The sequence below is a fragment of the Epinephelus fuscoguttatus genome, linkage group LG18 (genome assembly GCF_011397635.1).
Source record: "Epinephelus fuscoguttatus linkage group LG18, E.fuscoguttatus.final_Chr_v1".
Taxonomy (NCBI): domain Eukaryota; kingdom Metazoa; phylum Chordata; class Actinopteri; order Perciformes; family Serranidae; genus Epinephelus; species Epinephelus fuscoguttatus.
In genome coordinates this window covers 4,927,080-4,942,204 of record NC_064769.1, presented here as the reverse complement: position 1 = coordinate 4,942,204, position 15,125 = coordinate 4,927,080, and the positions used below count along the sequence as shown (strand labels likewise).

The 15,125-nt window shown below is 38.9% G+C and overlaps 1 protein-coding gene across 1 annotated transcript; it reads right to left on the bottom strand.

Annotated features, from left to right (window-relative positions):
- Positions 1-20: 20 nt before the first annotated feature.
- derl2 (derlin 2) lies at positions 21-14,008 on the bottom strand. Its single transcript, XM_049604150.1, has 7 exons — positions 13,850-14,008; positions 7,329-7,394; positions 6,097-6,170; positions 5,723-5,816; positions 3,584-3,779; positions 3,362-3,452; positions 21-1,365 (listed from the first exon to the last, which is right to left on the bottom strand). Exons 1-7 carry the CDS (start codon positions 13,940-13,942, stop codon positions 1,260-1,262), a joined length of 720 nt encoding a protein of 239 aa, XP_049460107.1. The 5' UTR covers positions 13,943-14,008; the 3' UTR covers positions 21-1,259.
- Between the last annotated feature and the right edge of the window lie 1,117 nt (positions 14,009-15,125).

Here is a 15,125-nt window from a genome sequence, read left to right as displayed (position 1 = left end):
GAGATGTATGACTGTAAACATGATGTAAAACAGTGCATTATGTAGATTGTAGCTTGGTTTCCATGACACCCACTAATAAAGATGGATACAATGTCATTTATATCTGTAACAGTGATATGCATTGCCATTTGTATAGCAATTTTTTTCAAGATTACTGAGAAGTGAAAAATACAACAGAATACTATCAGCTAAAAGACAAAAAAACAAAACAAAACTATTACTTCATTACAGTCTGCTACTCATCTCAGCCTGCTCAACAGTCAGATTATTAGAATCTCAGTTTAAAGCCCATATATTTTTTGATCCAGTGCATTCATAATTCAGCAAAGTTTTCAATACTACTCTTAATTTTACACGTGTCATCGAATCTCAATTTCATTTATCCTCTCTCAAGAGCAACAAACATACTCCAAACATTAAACATTGTTTCCAAGGATTTATAATCCACTTTCCCCCATGCTGTTGGGCCAGTAAACTGGATCACATGGTAACATTTAAAAAGAAAAAAAGCGAAAAAATCCAATAAATAAGCCAAAAGTATTGTCACATAGAAATAATAGGCAATAATCGTCCTTTTTCTGTATTACATACCTACATGAATCTGATTTAAGGCTGTTTTTATAAAATGAAATAAAAAGGCATACAGCTGTGAAAAAACTGAAGGTGGATGAGAAGCTGAAGTTGAGGACAGTTAGAATCTTAATATTTGTAGATCACAATGGCTTGCTGTGTACAGAGAATGAAGCAACAAGAGCAACTTTGGTTTCATGCAGTGCTACTACAGTTCAAAGAGATGAAACCAAAGCATCATTTGCCACACACACATTTATTTTTTTTTTTTAGAAAAGTGAAATGAGAAAAAAAAAATGCACTCGGCATCTGAATTAATTCAATTTGCTATTTTACTGCTGTCATTTTTTCTCTTTCATATGACAACTGTATATCAAATTTTTTTGGAGATGAAGACAAACATCACTCAAGCCCAAAGGCTCACCATCCAGAGTTCAATCCGAGCAGCTTGTGTTCTCCCAAATAGTCTTAGAGCAACAATCTTGCATCAAGAAGAGTTTCTGGGGATGATTTAAGCCCATACACAAAGACAACAGACGGTTATCCTCAAACCAGCTCTGGTTGTTTGGCATTCTTCATCCAGAACTAAACAAACAAGTCAAAAACAAAGACCATGTTTGTCCCCTTCACCTCTCTGAGGGAATGTCCTTGGAAGTGACCCGACAATCAGGGACGATCGAGGGGCATATTTAACCTCCAAGGCGCTGTCCTTCTCCCCAGGCAAACCCTCCCGGGCGCTCCTCAGGCAGGGGGTTGTAGTTGGCATCTTCTTCTGGTGTGTCAAACAGCATCTTTCTGTGGGAGACACACAGAGGAGGAGGATGAGAGGTTTTCTAAAGATTTCTAAAGGTGGGCACAGTGTCAGACCTTGAAAAACCCTGATTTGGTGCAGTCATCAAGCTAAATCTGTGTTCACACGCAAAATCTCATTGGCAGATGGGCATAGATAGATATCTACACTGAACAAAAATATAAACGCAACACTTTTGTTTTTGCCTCCCATTTTTCATGAGCTGAACTCAAAGATCTAAAAGATTTTCTATATACACAAAAGGCCATTTCTCAAAAAAATTGTTCACAAATCTGTCTAAATCTGTTAGTGAGCACTTCTCCTTTGCCGAGATGATCCATCCCACCTCACAGGTGTGGCATATCAAGATGCTGATTAGACAGCATGATTATTGCACAGGTGTGCATTAGGCTGGCCACAATAAAAGGCCACTCTGAAATGTTCAGTTTTATCACACAGCATAATACCACAGATGTTGCAAGTTTTGAGGAAGCGCGCAATTGGCATGCTGACTGCAGAAATGTCCACCAGAGCTGTTGCCCGTGAAGTGAATGTTCATTTCTCTACCATAAGCCGTCTCCAAAGGCGTTTCAGACAGTTTGGCAGTACATCCAACCGGCCTCACAACCGCAGACCACGTGTAACCACACCAGCCCAGGACCACCACATCCAGCATGTTCACCTCCAAGATGGTCTGAGACCAGCCACCTGGACAGCTGTTGCAACAATCGGTTTGCATAGAATTTCTGCACAAACTGTCAGAAACCGTCTCAGGGAAGCTCATCTGCATGCTTGTCGTCTTCATCGGGGTCTCGACCTGACTGCAGTTCGTTATCATAACCGACCTTAATGGGCAATTGCTCACATTCGATGGCGTCTGGCACATTGGAGAGGTGTTCTCTTCACGGATGAATCCCGGTTTTCACTGTTCAGGGCAGATGGCAGACAGCATGTGTGGCGTTGTGTGGGTGAGCGGTTTGCTGATGTCAACGTTATGGATCAAGTGGCCCATGGTGGCGGTGGGGTTATGGTATGGGCAGGCATATGTTACGGACAACGAACACAGGTGCATTTTACTGATGGCATTTTGAATGTACAGAGATACCGTGACGAGATCCTGAGGCCCATTGTTGTGCCGTTCATCCACGACCATCACCTCATGTTGCAGCATGATAATGCACGGCCCCATGTTGCAAGAATCTGTACACAATTCCTGGAAGTTGAAAACATCCCAGTTCTTGCATGGCCAGCATACTCACCGGACATGTCACCCATTGAGCATGTTTGGGATGCTCTGGATTGGCGTATACAACAGCATGTTCCAGTTCCTGCCAATATCCAGCAACTTCGCACAGCCATTCAAGAGGAGTGGACCAACATTCCACAGGCCACAATCAACAACCTGATCAACTCTATGCGAAACAGATGTGTTGCACTGTGTGAGGCAAATGGTGGTCACACCAGATACTGACTGGTTTTCTGACCCCCCCAGACCTCCCCAATAAAGCAAAACTGCACATTTCAGAGTGGCCTTTTATTGTGGCCAGCCTAAGGCACACCTGTGCAATATTCATGCTGTCTAATCAGCATCTTGATATGCCACACCTGTGAGGTGGGATGGATCATCTCGGCAAAGGAGAAGTGCTCACAAACACAGATTTAGACAGATTTGTGAACAGTATTTGTGGGAAATGGTCTTTTGTGTGTATAGAAAATGTTTTAGATCTTTGAGTTCAGCTCATGAAAAATGGGAGCAAAAACAAAAGTGTTGCGTTTATATTTTTGTTCAGTGTAGATAGCTAGATAGAGAGTGAGAGCAAGAGCGAGAGCTAGAGAGAGAGCTAGCGAGAGAGAGAGAGAGAGAGAGAGAGAGAGAGAGAGAGAGAGAGAGAAAATGCACAATTAACAAAGTTAAAGATGAATTTTACTGATGACATTATTATTATTTCTTTCTTTAAAAATCTATAGACATCATGATAATACTGTTATTGTGAGACTCACATGATAGATGGGGTCTTGAGCCATCTACCACCACCTGGCTGGTTGGGAAAAACATCCTCCAGAAAGAAGTACACATGACCAACAGCAATACCTCAAGAAAGGTTAAGGACAACAACATTTTAACACAAGCGGTACTCATACTGTAAACCACCAACCATACCAGTTACCTTTGGCATATGACTGAGGTACTAAATAATGGTTGCAGATGATGGTGGTAGGTACCTAAAAGATCCACAATGATGGAGTTGCCCAGCAGGAGTGAGAATCCCATCAGGACCCAGGGAAGGAAGGGTGCCTGGAAATTCAGCAGGCCAAAGAAGTTCATGCGGACATTTGGGTTTCGTCGACTCCACACGTACACCAGCATGATAGTGAAGGCTTGGCCCAGAAATACCAGGCTCACAAAAGTGCCAAATATCTGAAGCCTTGTTAAGTAACATGACAAAGAAATGAACCCAGATCCCAATCTGATCAAGCATTCCTGGGATGTGCTGATACCCCACCCGCAACCCAGAGGACTCCAAGGATCCACTGTACTACATATGTTGTTTCAATACATCTAAGAGACTACAGAATGTAAGAACAGTTCCTTTGAATATTCACTAAAAAGAGGACACTTGAAAAATCTATACTTATGTAATATTATACCAAAATCAAAAGGTTATTACACATACATTTTCATTAAAATGGATCGAAATTCCAATTTGCTAAGAGAAATATCAGCACTCAGGATTTCAATTAAATGGTCTATGATACGTTGCTTATTGAGGTTGCTTAGCAACCTCTGACGCAACCTGCCGCCACCCTCTTTAAAGCTGACACAGAAAAGACACAAGAGTAGCAGCGCCCGACCTCATGTTTTTCCGGGAGTTAAAGATGCAGCATGTGTAGGCCTACTGCCCCTAAAAGTGATGGAATTAAAGTTTAGTATTCATGACATCAGTGACAGCTGATTGCAATGAGTGATTATTATTAGGGATGCAAGATAATATTATCGATATCGTCCAATATCGGCTTCAAAATGAACAATCAGAGTAAGCCAACATGCTTTTTCTTATTTTGCACAATAAATGAATATTATGTACATTAAAAAGTATTGAATTTCATGTTTCCATCTGCTGGTGGTCCATCACAATAAGAACATGCATGCATAATATGATGTCAATTCCATACAGAAGAGACTTGCTGATCACTAATATTGGTCAGGAAAAAAGTGGATATATCGAGATCGGTATTGGCCAAATAAGTTTTTATATATCAGCATATCGGATACCAGTAAAAAAATCTATTATCCAAAATCCATATCATTACCAATCCAGTTATCATCCAGAATAAGGTTTAAGAATAAGCTGCAGTTTTACATAGTGCAGTACCTGCTGGGGACAACTGCCACTGGTGCATTTTGAATTTTATGCGGAACATACTATATATCAGTGAAAACTGTCATTCAGACATATTTCTTGACAAATAATTTAAACACAATGTATCAGCAAGCCATGCATACAAAGAGGGCCACTCTACTATGCAGCATTAACTCACTTTGGATGAAGGAAACTGAGGAGATGATGCATGGATCAAAATTGATCTTACTAGCAGGAAATATACAATAAGTATTTATTACGAGGTAAGCAGTGGTGAGTAAGACACAAGTGGCATGCCGACTTCATGTGGCCAAAGCAGTGGCATATGGCAGTAAGAATTGTCATATGCTGGTGGGTAATGTCATGTGCCCCGTGAACAACACTGAGATACTTGTCCATCAACCAGCAATGTATCACTAGGTAAAATGGCATACCATTAACAATGAGCATATGGCACACCACAGGCATATGACTGTAAAAAGTGATAAAAGTGGTGCACACAGCAGCAGCATATCATTATCAGGAGCCTACCACTGAGAAATCAGCATATGTCACTAAAGCAAGATGGGAAAATACCATCAGCTACTTTTTTTTTTTTTTTTTTTTTTTTAAATCTCTGCATCACTCACTATTAATTTGGCAGCAGGGATGCAGGTGCAGTGTATCCAACAAGCTTGTGGTTTGAAAAATGATAGTTTCATAAAAATCTAATATTTCCTGTACACAGTTCAACTGCTGTGCACTGTTAATGGATCAATACTAAGTAGCTACTACCTTGGTAGCCCGTGATAAAGAAGAAATCCAAAGATGCAGTGAGTAGATTTTTACTGACCCATAACAGCATCACACATGAATAACACAGGTCTGTGGAAGTTAAAGGATACAATACCGAGGTCAATGTAAGAAATAATTGAGTTACTGGTCATAGAATTGTTCACTAAAGACATCATTATCTGTATGTAAACATGTTTTTTTAATGAAACACTAATGGGAAGGATACAGTCATCAGAAGCCCACCAAAGAGGAACATGAAGACAAAGTCAGCCGTGCGTCCCCTGAAAGAGCCCTCCTCGAGCATACGACAGTATCTGTACCTGAAAGTAAATGGTTAAGGAAATCTACACAGAAATTCTGCCAGAACCATTTTACAGTTGTTACCATTACCAGCTAAATACTTAAGACCTGCCATGTCATACACATTTGTTTCATTAGTTTGGTTGACTGTGCATCTTATAGCATGTATCTCTATAATGCGCATTTGCAAAGTTTCACCATCCCATCTCTGAAACCATGTCAGTCTTCCCCTGTGAAACAATAACATGCAAACACACTTCAAATGCTCCATGAAGTGAGACACAGAACTGAGAAGGATACAGAAAAATCATATTGAACAGGAAATTGAAGCCAACCGGACCAAAAAACAGGAAGTTGGTTATTAGTCGCCATACCTACAAAAAGAGAAAGAAAGAGAACATTCAGCTGTACATAACATACATACTTGGGCTGGGTGATATGTTCTGAAAATTATTTCACAATATTTTTCATCTATATCTTGATGCACAATATATATCTCAATATTTTTTTTAAATCTCCTCAACAGTACTTCATTAATTATAAGTTTTATTTTATTAGTGATGAGAGGCAAGGTTTAACTGCTCAATGTCCGGCAGCTAGTTGAAACAGTGATGTGAGGAAGACCACATGACATGTAAATGATAATGAATAAAGCTCAGAGCAGTCTGTGGCAGAAACATAATTAACTGTGTAGGGAAAACTGAAAGAACAAATTATATCTGATATTAATCTTGATGTAATAAACCACTGTCAGTTCAGGAAAACCACATGATGGATGTCTGTTCATTTTTTCAACAAAAGTGATCGACTCAGTGTAAATGTTGCATCATATAACACTGTTTTAACTTAAAGTCCCGCTGAAATCACATTAGTCATCCTTTTTGTTGTCAAATAATGTCAACGTGTTCTTTTTACTTGTATTGATAATGATAAAGATTTTTTTTGGCTGTTTTGCCTTTTATTGATAGGACAGATTTACATCGACAGGAAAGGTTGGAGAGCGAGGGGGAATGACATGCAGCAAAGGGCCACAGGTCGCAATCAAACCCAGGCCACTGCAAAGGACTCAGCCTATATGAGGCGCACACTCTACCAGGTGAGCTAGAGAGGTCGCCCTGTCGTGTTTCTGCTTGACTGACAGCAGCTGACAGGCTGTCAGAGTGCAGGTGTTAGATGTTTGTCACTGACCTCACTGCTTTATATATGATTTGATTGGCTGCATCAAAATAAGGCTGTGTAGACTGATACTTACAATCCTGTCAATTTAAAGCAAAACTAGGAGGAACCATCATGAAACCAAAACAGTTTTTGGTTTCTTTTCTAAAAGTATAACACAGGACATATACATAGCAGATAGAGGTGTAGCAGACAAATCGATGCAACTTCATTTCAGCTGGACTTTGACACTACTTTTTGGTGAAAGACAGATTGCTGAAGTTATTAAGCCTGTGAAGTTTATGAAAAGTTAGAGTATGGGCCCTGAATCTTCCCGAGGATGAGGATGAAGATGAGCAGTGGGTCAGGTTGCTTACCTGATAGTTCCTTAGAATCAAATCCGGATTGAAGTATAGTTGAAATGGTGTAATGATCTCTAGTTGCTGTGAGAGAAGACAAAACAAACATGTTAAAGATGGTAACAACAATGATACAGATGAATGATCCAACTTCAAATAATATTAACATACATCTGACAAAAAAACCCATAAAAATGTTAAACCCTCGCCTCAAAGAAGAAACTCTCTCACTCTATTGCGTGATGTGAATTTGTATAAATGAGCCTTTTCTGCTTTCGCTCTTAGTTAAAATAAGGCATTGACATGGATTTGTAGGGAAGCCAGTATCTTCACAGAGGCAACTTTTGGGGCCTGTTTCAGAAAGCAGGTTTAACAAACTCTGAGTCTAATACTGAACTCTGAGTTGATGGACCCTGAGAAGGAAAACTCAGGGTTTTCAGTTTCAGAACAGCTGCTCAGTCAGTTGAACTAGTCAGTTCAATCAACTCTGAGTATGTCCACTCTGAGTTAAGCTTGTGCACAGTGAATGAAAAAAGTCATCATCAATGGAGCTCTGATGCTACGATTCACCGTGGCAACAGGTAAATAAAAGGCAGAGCAAGTGCACTCGATATGCTCTTTCATACAGACTGAATGAGGAAATAAAACAGCTTGTCTGGCTCGGTAAGAAGGAGGAATGAGACAGAGACAAACTTGGGGTTTGTTGAAGAAAACCTGCTAGCGAGCAGGTCAGGTTCAGAGTCAGTAACCCCAGTAACTGACCACAGTAACCATAGTACCACAGTAATCACTTTAACTGGCCCAGAGTTTAAGTTACCTCACTTTCTGAAATGGAAAAACCCAGTTTCCCTCATCTCAGGGTTTTCACTAATCTTGCTTTCTGAAATAGGGCTTTGGTACCAAGTCCCACACTAAACAGAATATGGTTTACATGACTAATCCATATACAGCCCAGCTGACATATTCTGTTTTTTGTTTGTCATACACAGGTGATTGGCATATTCTACTTAGTATAAACTGGGTAAAGTGTTTACATATAACCTCAATGAATGTGTGCATGCATGTACAGTACAGGCCAAAAGTTTGGACACACCTTCTCATTCAATGCGTTTTCTTTATTTTCATGACTATTTACATTGTAGATTCTCACTGAAGGCATCAAAACTATGAATGAACACATGTGGAGTTATGTACTTAACAAAAAAAGGTGAAATAACTGAAAACATGTTTTATATTCTACTTTCTTCAAAATAGCCACCCTTTGCTCTGATTACTGCTTTGCACACTCTTGGCATTCTCTCCATGAGCTTCAAGAGGTAGTCACCTGAAATGGTTTCCACTTCACAGGTGTGCCTTATCAGGGTTAATTAGTGGAATTTCTTGCTTTATCAATGGGGTTGGGACCATCAGTTGTGTTGTGCAGAAGTCAGGTTAATACACAGCCGACAGCCCTATTGGACAACTGTTAAAATTTATATTATGGCAAGAACCAATCAGCTAACTAAAGAAAAACGAGTGGCCATCATTACTTTAAGAAATGAAGGTCAGTCAGTCCGGAAAATTGCAAAAACTTTAAATGTGTCCCCAAGTGGAGTCGCAAAAACCATCAAGCGCTACAATGAAACTGGCACACATGAGGACCGACCCAGGAAAGGAAGACCAAGAGTCACCTCTGCTTCTGAGGATAAGTTCATCCGAGTCACCAGCCTCAGAAATGGCAAGTTAACAGCAGCTCAGATCAGAGACCAGATGAATGCCACACAGAGTTCTAGCAGCAGACCCATCTCTAGAACAACTGTTAAGAGGAGACTGCGCGAATCAGGCCTTCATGGTCAAATAGCTGCTAGGAAACCACTGCTAAGGAGAGGCAACAAGCAGAAGAGATTTGTTTGGGCCAAGAAACACAAGGAATGGACATTAGACCAGTGGAAATCTGTGCTTTGGTCTGATGAGTCCAAATTTGACATCTTTGGTTCCAACCACCGTGTCTTTGTGAGACGCAGAAAAGGTGAACGGATGGATTCCACATGCCTGGTTCCCACTGTGAAGCATGGAGGAGGAGGTGTGATGGTGTGGGGGTGTTTTGCTGGTGACACTGTTGGGGATTTATTCAAAATTGAAGGCACACTGAACCAGCATGGCTACCACAGCATCCTGCAGCGACATGCCATCCCATCTGGTTTGCGTTTTGTTGGACGATCATTTATTTTTCAACAGGACAATGACCCCAAACACACCTCCAGGCTGTGTAAGGGCTATTTGACCAAGAAGGAAAGTGATGGAGTGCTGCGGCAGATGACCTGGCCTCCACAGTCACCGGACCTGAACCCAATGGAGATGGTTTGGGGTGAGCTGGACCGCAGAGTGAAGGCAAAGGGGCTAACAAGTGCTAAACACCTCTGGGAACTCCTTCAAGACTGTTGGAAAACCATTTCAGGTGACTACCTCTTGAAGCTCATGGAGAGAATGCCAAGAGTGTGCAAAGCAGTAATCAGAGCAAAGGGTGGCTATTTTGAAGAAAGTAGAATATAAAACATGTTTTCAGTTATTTCACCTTTTTTTGTTAAGTACATAACTCCACATGTGTTCATTCATAGTTTTGATGCCTTCAGTGAGAATCTACAATGTAAATAGTCATGAAAATAAAGAAAACGCATTGAATGAGAAGGTGTGTCCAAACTTTTGGCCTGTACTGTATATGCACTCACTATTGCACACAACACACTCTTATCACTTGGTTTAACAAAAACACATTAAAATCTCTCTATTAAACCTGTAAGCAAATGTGTCTGCACACAGAAAAGATTGTGTACATGCACACATCTGCATATGCAAGGGTGCAACAAAAGACTGAGACTAAGCAGGTGCTAAGTGGCTAATTCTGGAGGCAGTTATTGAGGTTGTATGGCTATGAAAATTTAACATAGTGAAATAAAAAGGGACATTATGAAATGTGACATCATGTTATAAAAAGAGGCGTTAAATAAAAGTGTTATTGGAAAACACCATAATGTAATAATAAAACTCTGAAAAGGGACATTTCAAAATGTAAAATACTACCATGAAAGAAAAAGTAAATTCTTTAAAACTGAAAATGAGAATGATAAACTTTAGAAATACAGACTGGAGTTGGAAAACTTTCTTTAATTATTTCAAAAACTGTTATTTCATTTAAATATTTTACACCAATTATCCATATGCTTATTTATTTCATTATTTGTTTACACAATTCTGAACAATTTGGGCCTCCATACTTCACATCCAGTTTTTACATAATATGCAAGTACATTGTATCCCTTCTTCTCTGGGCAGATACTAAGTTTATATAAAAATAGATTGTATCTACAACTCAGAAGAAGCCAGAATTTTAATTTAGAAATGTTTAACTAATTATTCCTTTAGTCAGCATAAAGCTGTGGCAGGTTAAAAAAGACTCCTCTGTAGCAAATGACTCTAACAGCTAGTTTAGCAGGTTTATTTGACGCTATTTTGTGCCTTGTACACTGAGCTGACTGCACACTGTCTGGGGTGTACTCTCTATGTGCTACTGTGTGTAGCAAGTGTGATTTCTGGCTGTACTATACAGTAATCAACAATAAAATACAATACAGTAAAAAAAATGAAAATTTAGCAGAGGTAACCAACCCTTTAATCTACATTATTATTCAGACATGGAAAGGGAAATAAACTAAGTACCTTTAACTTAGCAGTGTACTTGAAACAATTTTCAGGTACTCTCTCTGATACTTTTTTACATCTGCTTTACTTCACAGGGAAACTCTGGACTGCATAAGATATATTTGTCAGCTTGAATGATTAGTTACTTTGCAGATTCAGATTTTCTGCCAACATATATGATCAGCCTACAGCCTAACACAGCGATCATATGTTTCACTTCCTCCATGGTTATCTCCTCCACTTAAGTTGACAACTAGAGAATTTTAGAGATCCCTGTAGCCAAATCTTTTAAATGGGTGTCACATTGATACAAAATGTGTATCATCTCATATATGAAAGGAATACTTCACCCACAAAAATGACCACTTGTGTATCGATTAGTCATACCATGTGAGCTGGAATTTGTGAAAAAAATTTGGTTTTCTCGCATGCTTCCATGGAAAACTGTAAACATGCTGATTTAATGACTGATTGGAGACTGCATTAAACAACAGCAAAACTATATCAAAACATGTGTTAACAAACTCTCACACAACTTGTGCAGCATAATCCAAGTGTCATTTATCCAGTGGTATGCTCAGTACTTCCCAGCAGTTGCATTTTTGGTAAAAACCTTAGTATTGGTGTCTGGCTTTGATCGTAGAGAAGTTTCACTTTCAGTACAGTTTTAAATAGAAAGGGTGCTTTCACATCTGTAGTTGGGTTAATTGGGTCCACACCAGAGAGAAAAAACTATACAGTGTTGCATTTTAGTTTTGGTTCAGTTCCTGTTCACACTGACTTTTTGCAAATTAATCAGGAGGAGTAAAGATGAAATTCTGACAGGTAACTGAGTGGACAGTTTTGGTGTTTGTTGTCCTGCATCGTCAGAACCCACATGAGAAAATCAAATTCTGGTGACTCACAGAGGTTTCTGCCGCAGCACTTAAATGCTTGTAATGTGTTTATATTTATGTTGTTTGGTTTCTAAAAGAGCTCACAGAGAAATAACTGATTGTAAGCACTATTAGGAGGCTGTAATTAGACAGTAAATTGATGGCATGTTATAAATAATTACTAACACAGACAGGATGAATAGAAGGCATCTTGTCAATAATATGATCGCAGACAGATTTCATGATCCGCAGATTTATTACTGGTGTTGCTGTTGCTAAAATCACATATCTGCTGTCATAAAATCCTGTGGTTCTCTCTTTCACATCTCAAACGAACTGCACCAGAGTCTGTTTGGAAGCAGACAGAGACCCACCTTTTTGAGTAGTCTCGGTTTGGTTATTCTGTCAGTTGACAGCTTTCACACCAGCCTAAATGAACCGTATTAACTGTGCAAACAGTTGGGGGGAATGGGAATGGGTACAGCATAGTATCACAATATTTTTGTGTGGCCGTATCGCATCGACACACAGTGCCAAGTATCAATTTTTTAAACTTAAGTTTACATTACAGATACAAATTTAACTTTAGGTTGCTTACGTGAATAGTTTAATTAATTGCTTTTTCAGTCCACTAGCTACATTTTGCTGCAAATAAAATGACTGAAGTGAGACAAACAGACTGAAAACTATATCTTATTTGATAATGCAGATGTTGAAAAAGTTTTCCTTTGGGGACATAATATACAGTTGAAAAAAAGGTAATAAATCCCAATACATTGCAATATATTTTATTGCAATACTCAGTAAACTGCAACACCTTTATCGCAATAATATTGTATTGTGACCAAAGTATTAGGATAATATCACATTGAGGAGCCTCTGGTGATTCTCACCACTTGTACTGAGCATGTGACTGAAAAATGAAATTTGGATTATATGGCACAAGACATGTGACAGTATGTCAACAGCTGTTTTTATATAGTTTTGCTGTTGTCAGACATGACCCCAATCAACCAATAAATCAATATGTTAGCCGTTTTGGGCATGTGAGAATAACAACATTTTTCTTCACAAATTCAAGGTAACATGGCATGACTGACTAATATACAAATGTTCATTTGTGGGTGAAGTATTCCTTTGATGCACCAATAATAATAAACAATGTATTTCAAAAGAAATACCACAAAGATTGACAGTTTTGTGCAATCAATGATGTTACTTTTGATACTACTAAAACCCTGATGAAGACGGTCTAGTCGAAACGTTGGTACTTGAATAAAACAAAATATTTTTGCATCGAGTCTTAGAGTGTGCGCCTGACATCTTTTTTCAAATTTTTATTTTTTCGTCAATGGTCAACACCTCTCCAACCCTGGTGTGCGCTCCTCCTTTCTCTTCACTTTTGATACTTTGCCTGTTTTCAATTGATAACAATTCTGTACCTTAATAGGTAGATAGAAAATACGCATGCAATAACATAAAGTGTATTACAAAATTACATTTGTTTCTAACGATACATTAAGATATTTAGTTACGTTTTACAGAGTACAAAGACATACATTAGTTTGGTTTAGCCAAATTTTGACAGAAGTTTGGTGTGGGCTCCTCTAAAGAGAACAGCAATGGTTACACATACGGTTATATGTGGAAGCATTAACTGCTAAAGACATAACAGCAGTAGCTTGTGAGCCTTCCGTAAACTAACATTACCACGTTACTTAAACGCAACTTAGCGTATCCTTCCTCTTTTAGTTCACGGGTTAAAATTAAGCCAAGACTCCAGTCACAGGTAGCTTTGCCTTTAGTTTTGTTTGTGACTTGAAGTGAGTTAATATCCTGGATCATAAGATTCGGACACGTATCCTTCTCACAGGTGCTATGGCTAAACCACCGAGCTAGCAGCACAGTAACGACGTTAACGTAGCTATGATAAGCAGCACCAAGCTTTGCCCCAGCCGACACAGTGAACATGTGAATTTGTCTTACCACTGCAGCAGTTGTGAGGACACAGGCGGTTGTATATGCCCTGGTAACAACCGGAATCTGTAAGTACTCCTGTTGTAGTGTCTGGTAAGCCATTTTGGACAAACTGAATGCTTCCGGCACTTTCTTGACACGTCATTCCACAACGCGAAGGGTGTTGCGTTCAAGCACGTGCGATAAAAAATGCAAAATATCTGCAACAGTATGGCAAGCCGTTTTAACATTTAATCGCTAGAGTGGATATTCATTACTGATATCTGCAACATAATTTTGCCTAGTCAAAACTCTAATTACAGATATCTGTAATTCAGTTTTGACTAGTAAGATTCAAACTATTTTTGCCATTCATGTGTATGGGGTTTGTCATTATAGATATCTCCAATGTAGTTGCGGATATCTGCAATTGTTATTTCGGATATCTGCAACTTAATTGTAGATATCTGTAATTCCAGTTTGAGATATCTACAATTTAATTTTGACTAGTCATAATTCAAGTTCAAGATATCTTTAATTATCATCAAATGAAGATATCTACATGGTATGGCAAGCCGTTTTATATGGCAAGCCGTTTTAACATTTAATGCTAGACTGGATATTCATTACTGATATCTGCAACATAATTTTGCCTAGTCAAAACTCTGATTCAAGCTATCTGTAATTAGATTTTGACTAGTCAAAACTCTAATTACAGATATCTGTAATTCAGTTTTGACTAGTCAGAATGACGTTACAGATATCTTAAATTAAAATTCATGCTAGTCACAATGACATTACTACTAGTCAAAATGACGTTATAGATATCTATAATGGTAATTCCGGATAGTCGGACTTAGTGATTAAATGTTAAAACGGCTTGCCATAGCATGCCTACAGCTTGAGTTTGTGTCAGCAATGATAAGCTCTGCCCATGCCCCTGGCTGTGATTGGACAGTTTTTCTCTGTATGACATGTACAGTATTTTGCATTTAGTATTGGCAAGTCTATGCTGCCCTCTGTTGGACAACACTGAAATGGTACAATGCACCTCTTCACTTTGTTTTCTGTGTTGTGATTCTAGTGTAGCATTCACTTTATTTGCTTTGTTTAATTATTTTTTTTGGCATGTTAAAGGGGAACTACGCCAATTTTCAAAATTCATACATGTTATTTCTATGGTCTAAGACAGTCCAAAAATATTGGTAAACATGAGCAACTCTAGAGTGCTAAAACTGACATTTGTGATGTCATACCATTAAGTCTGAAGATGCTGTGCACAGACATTTTGTGGGGCAGCTGCTCA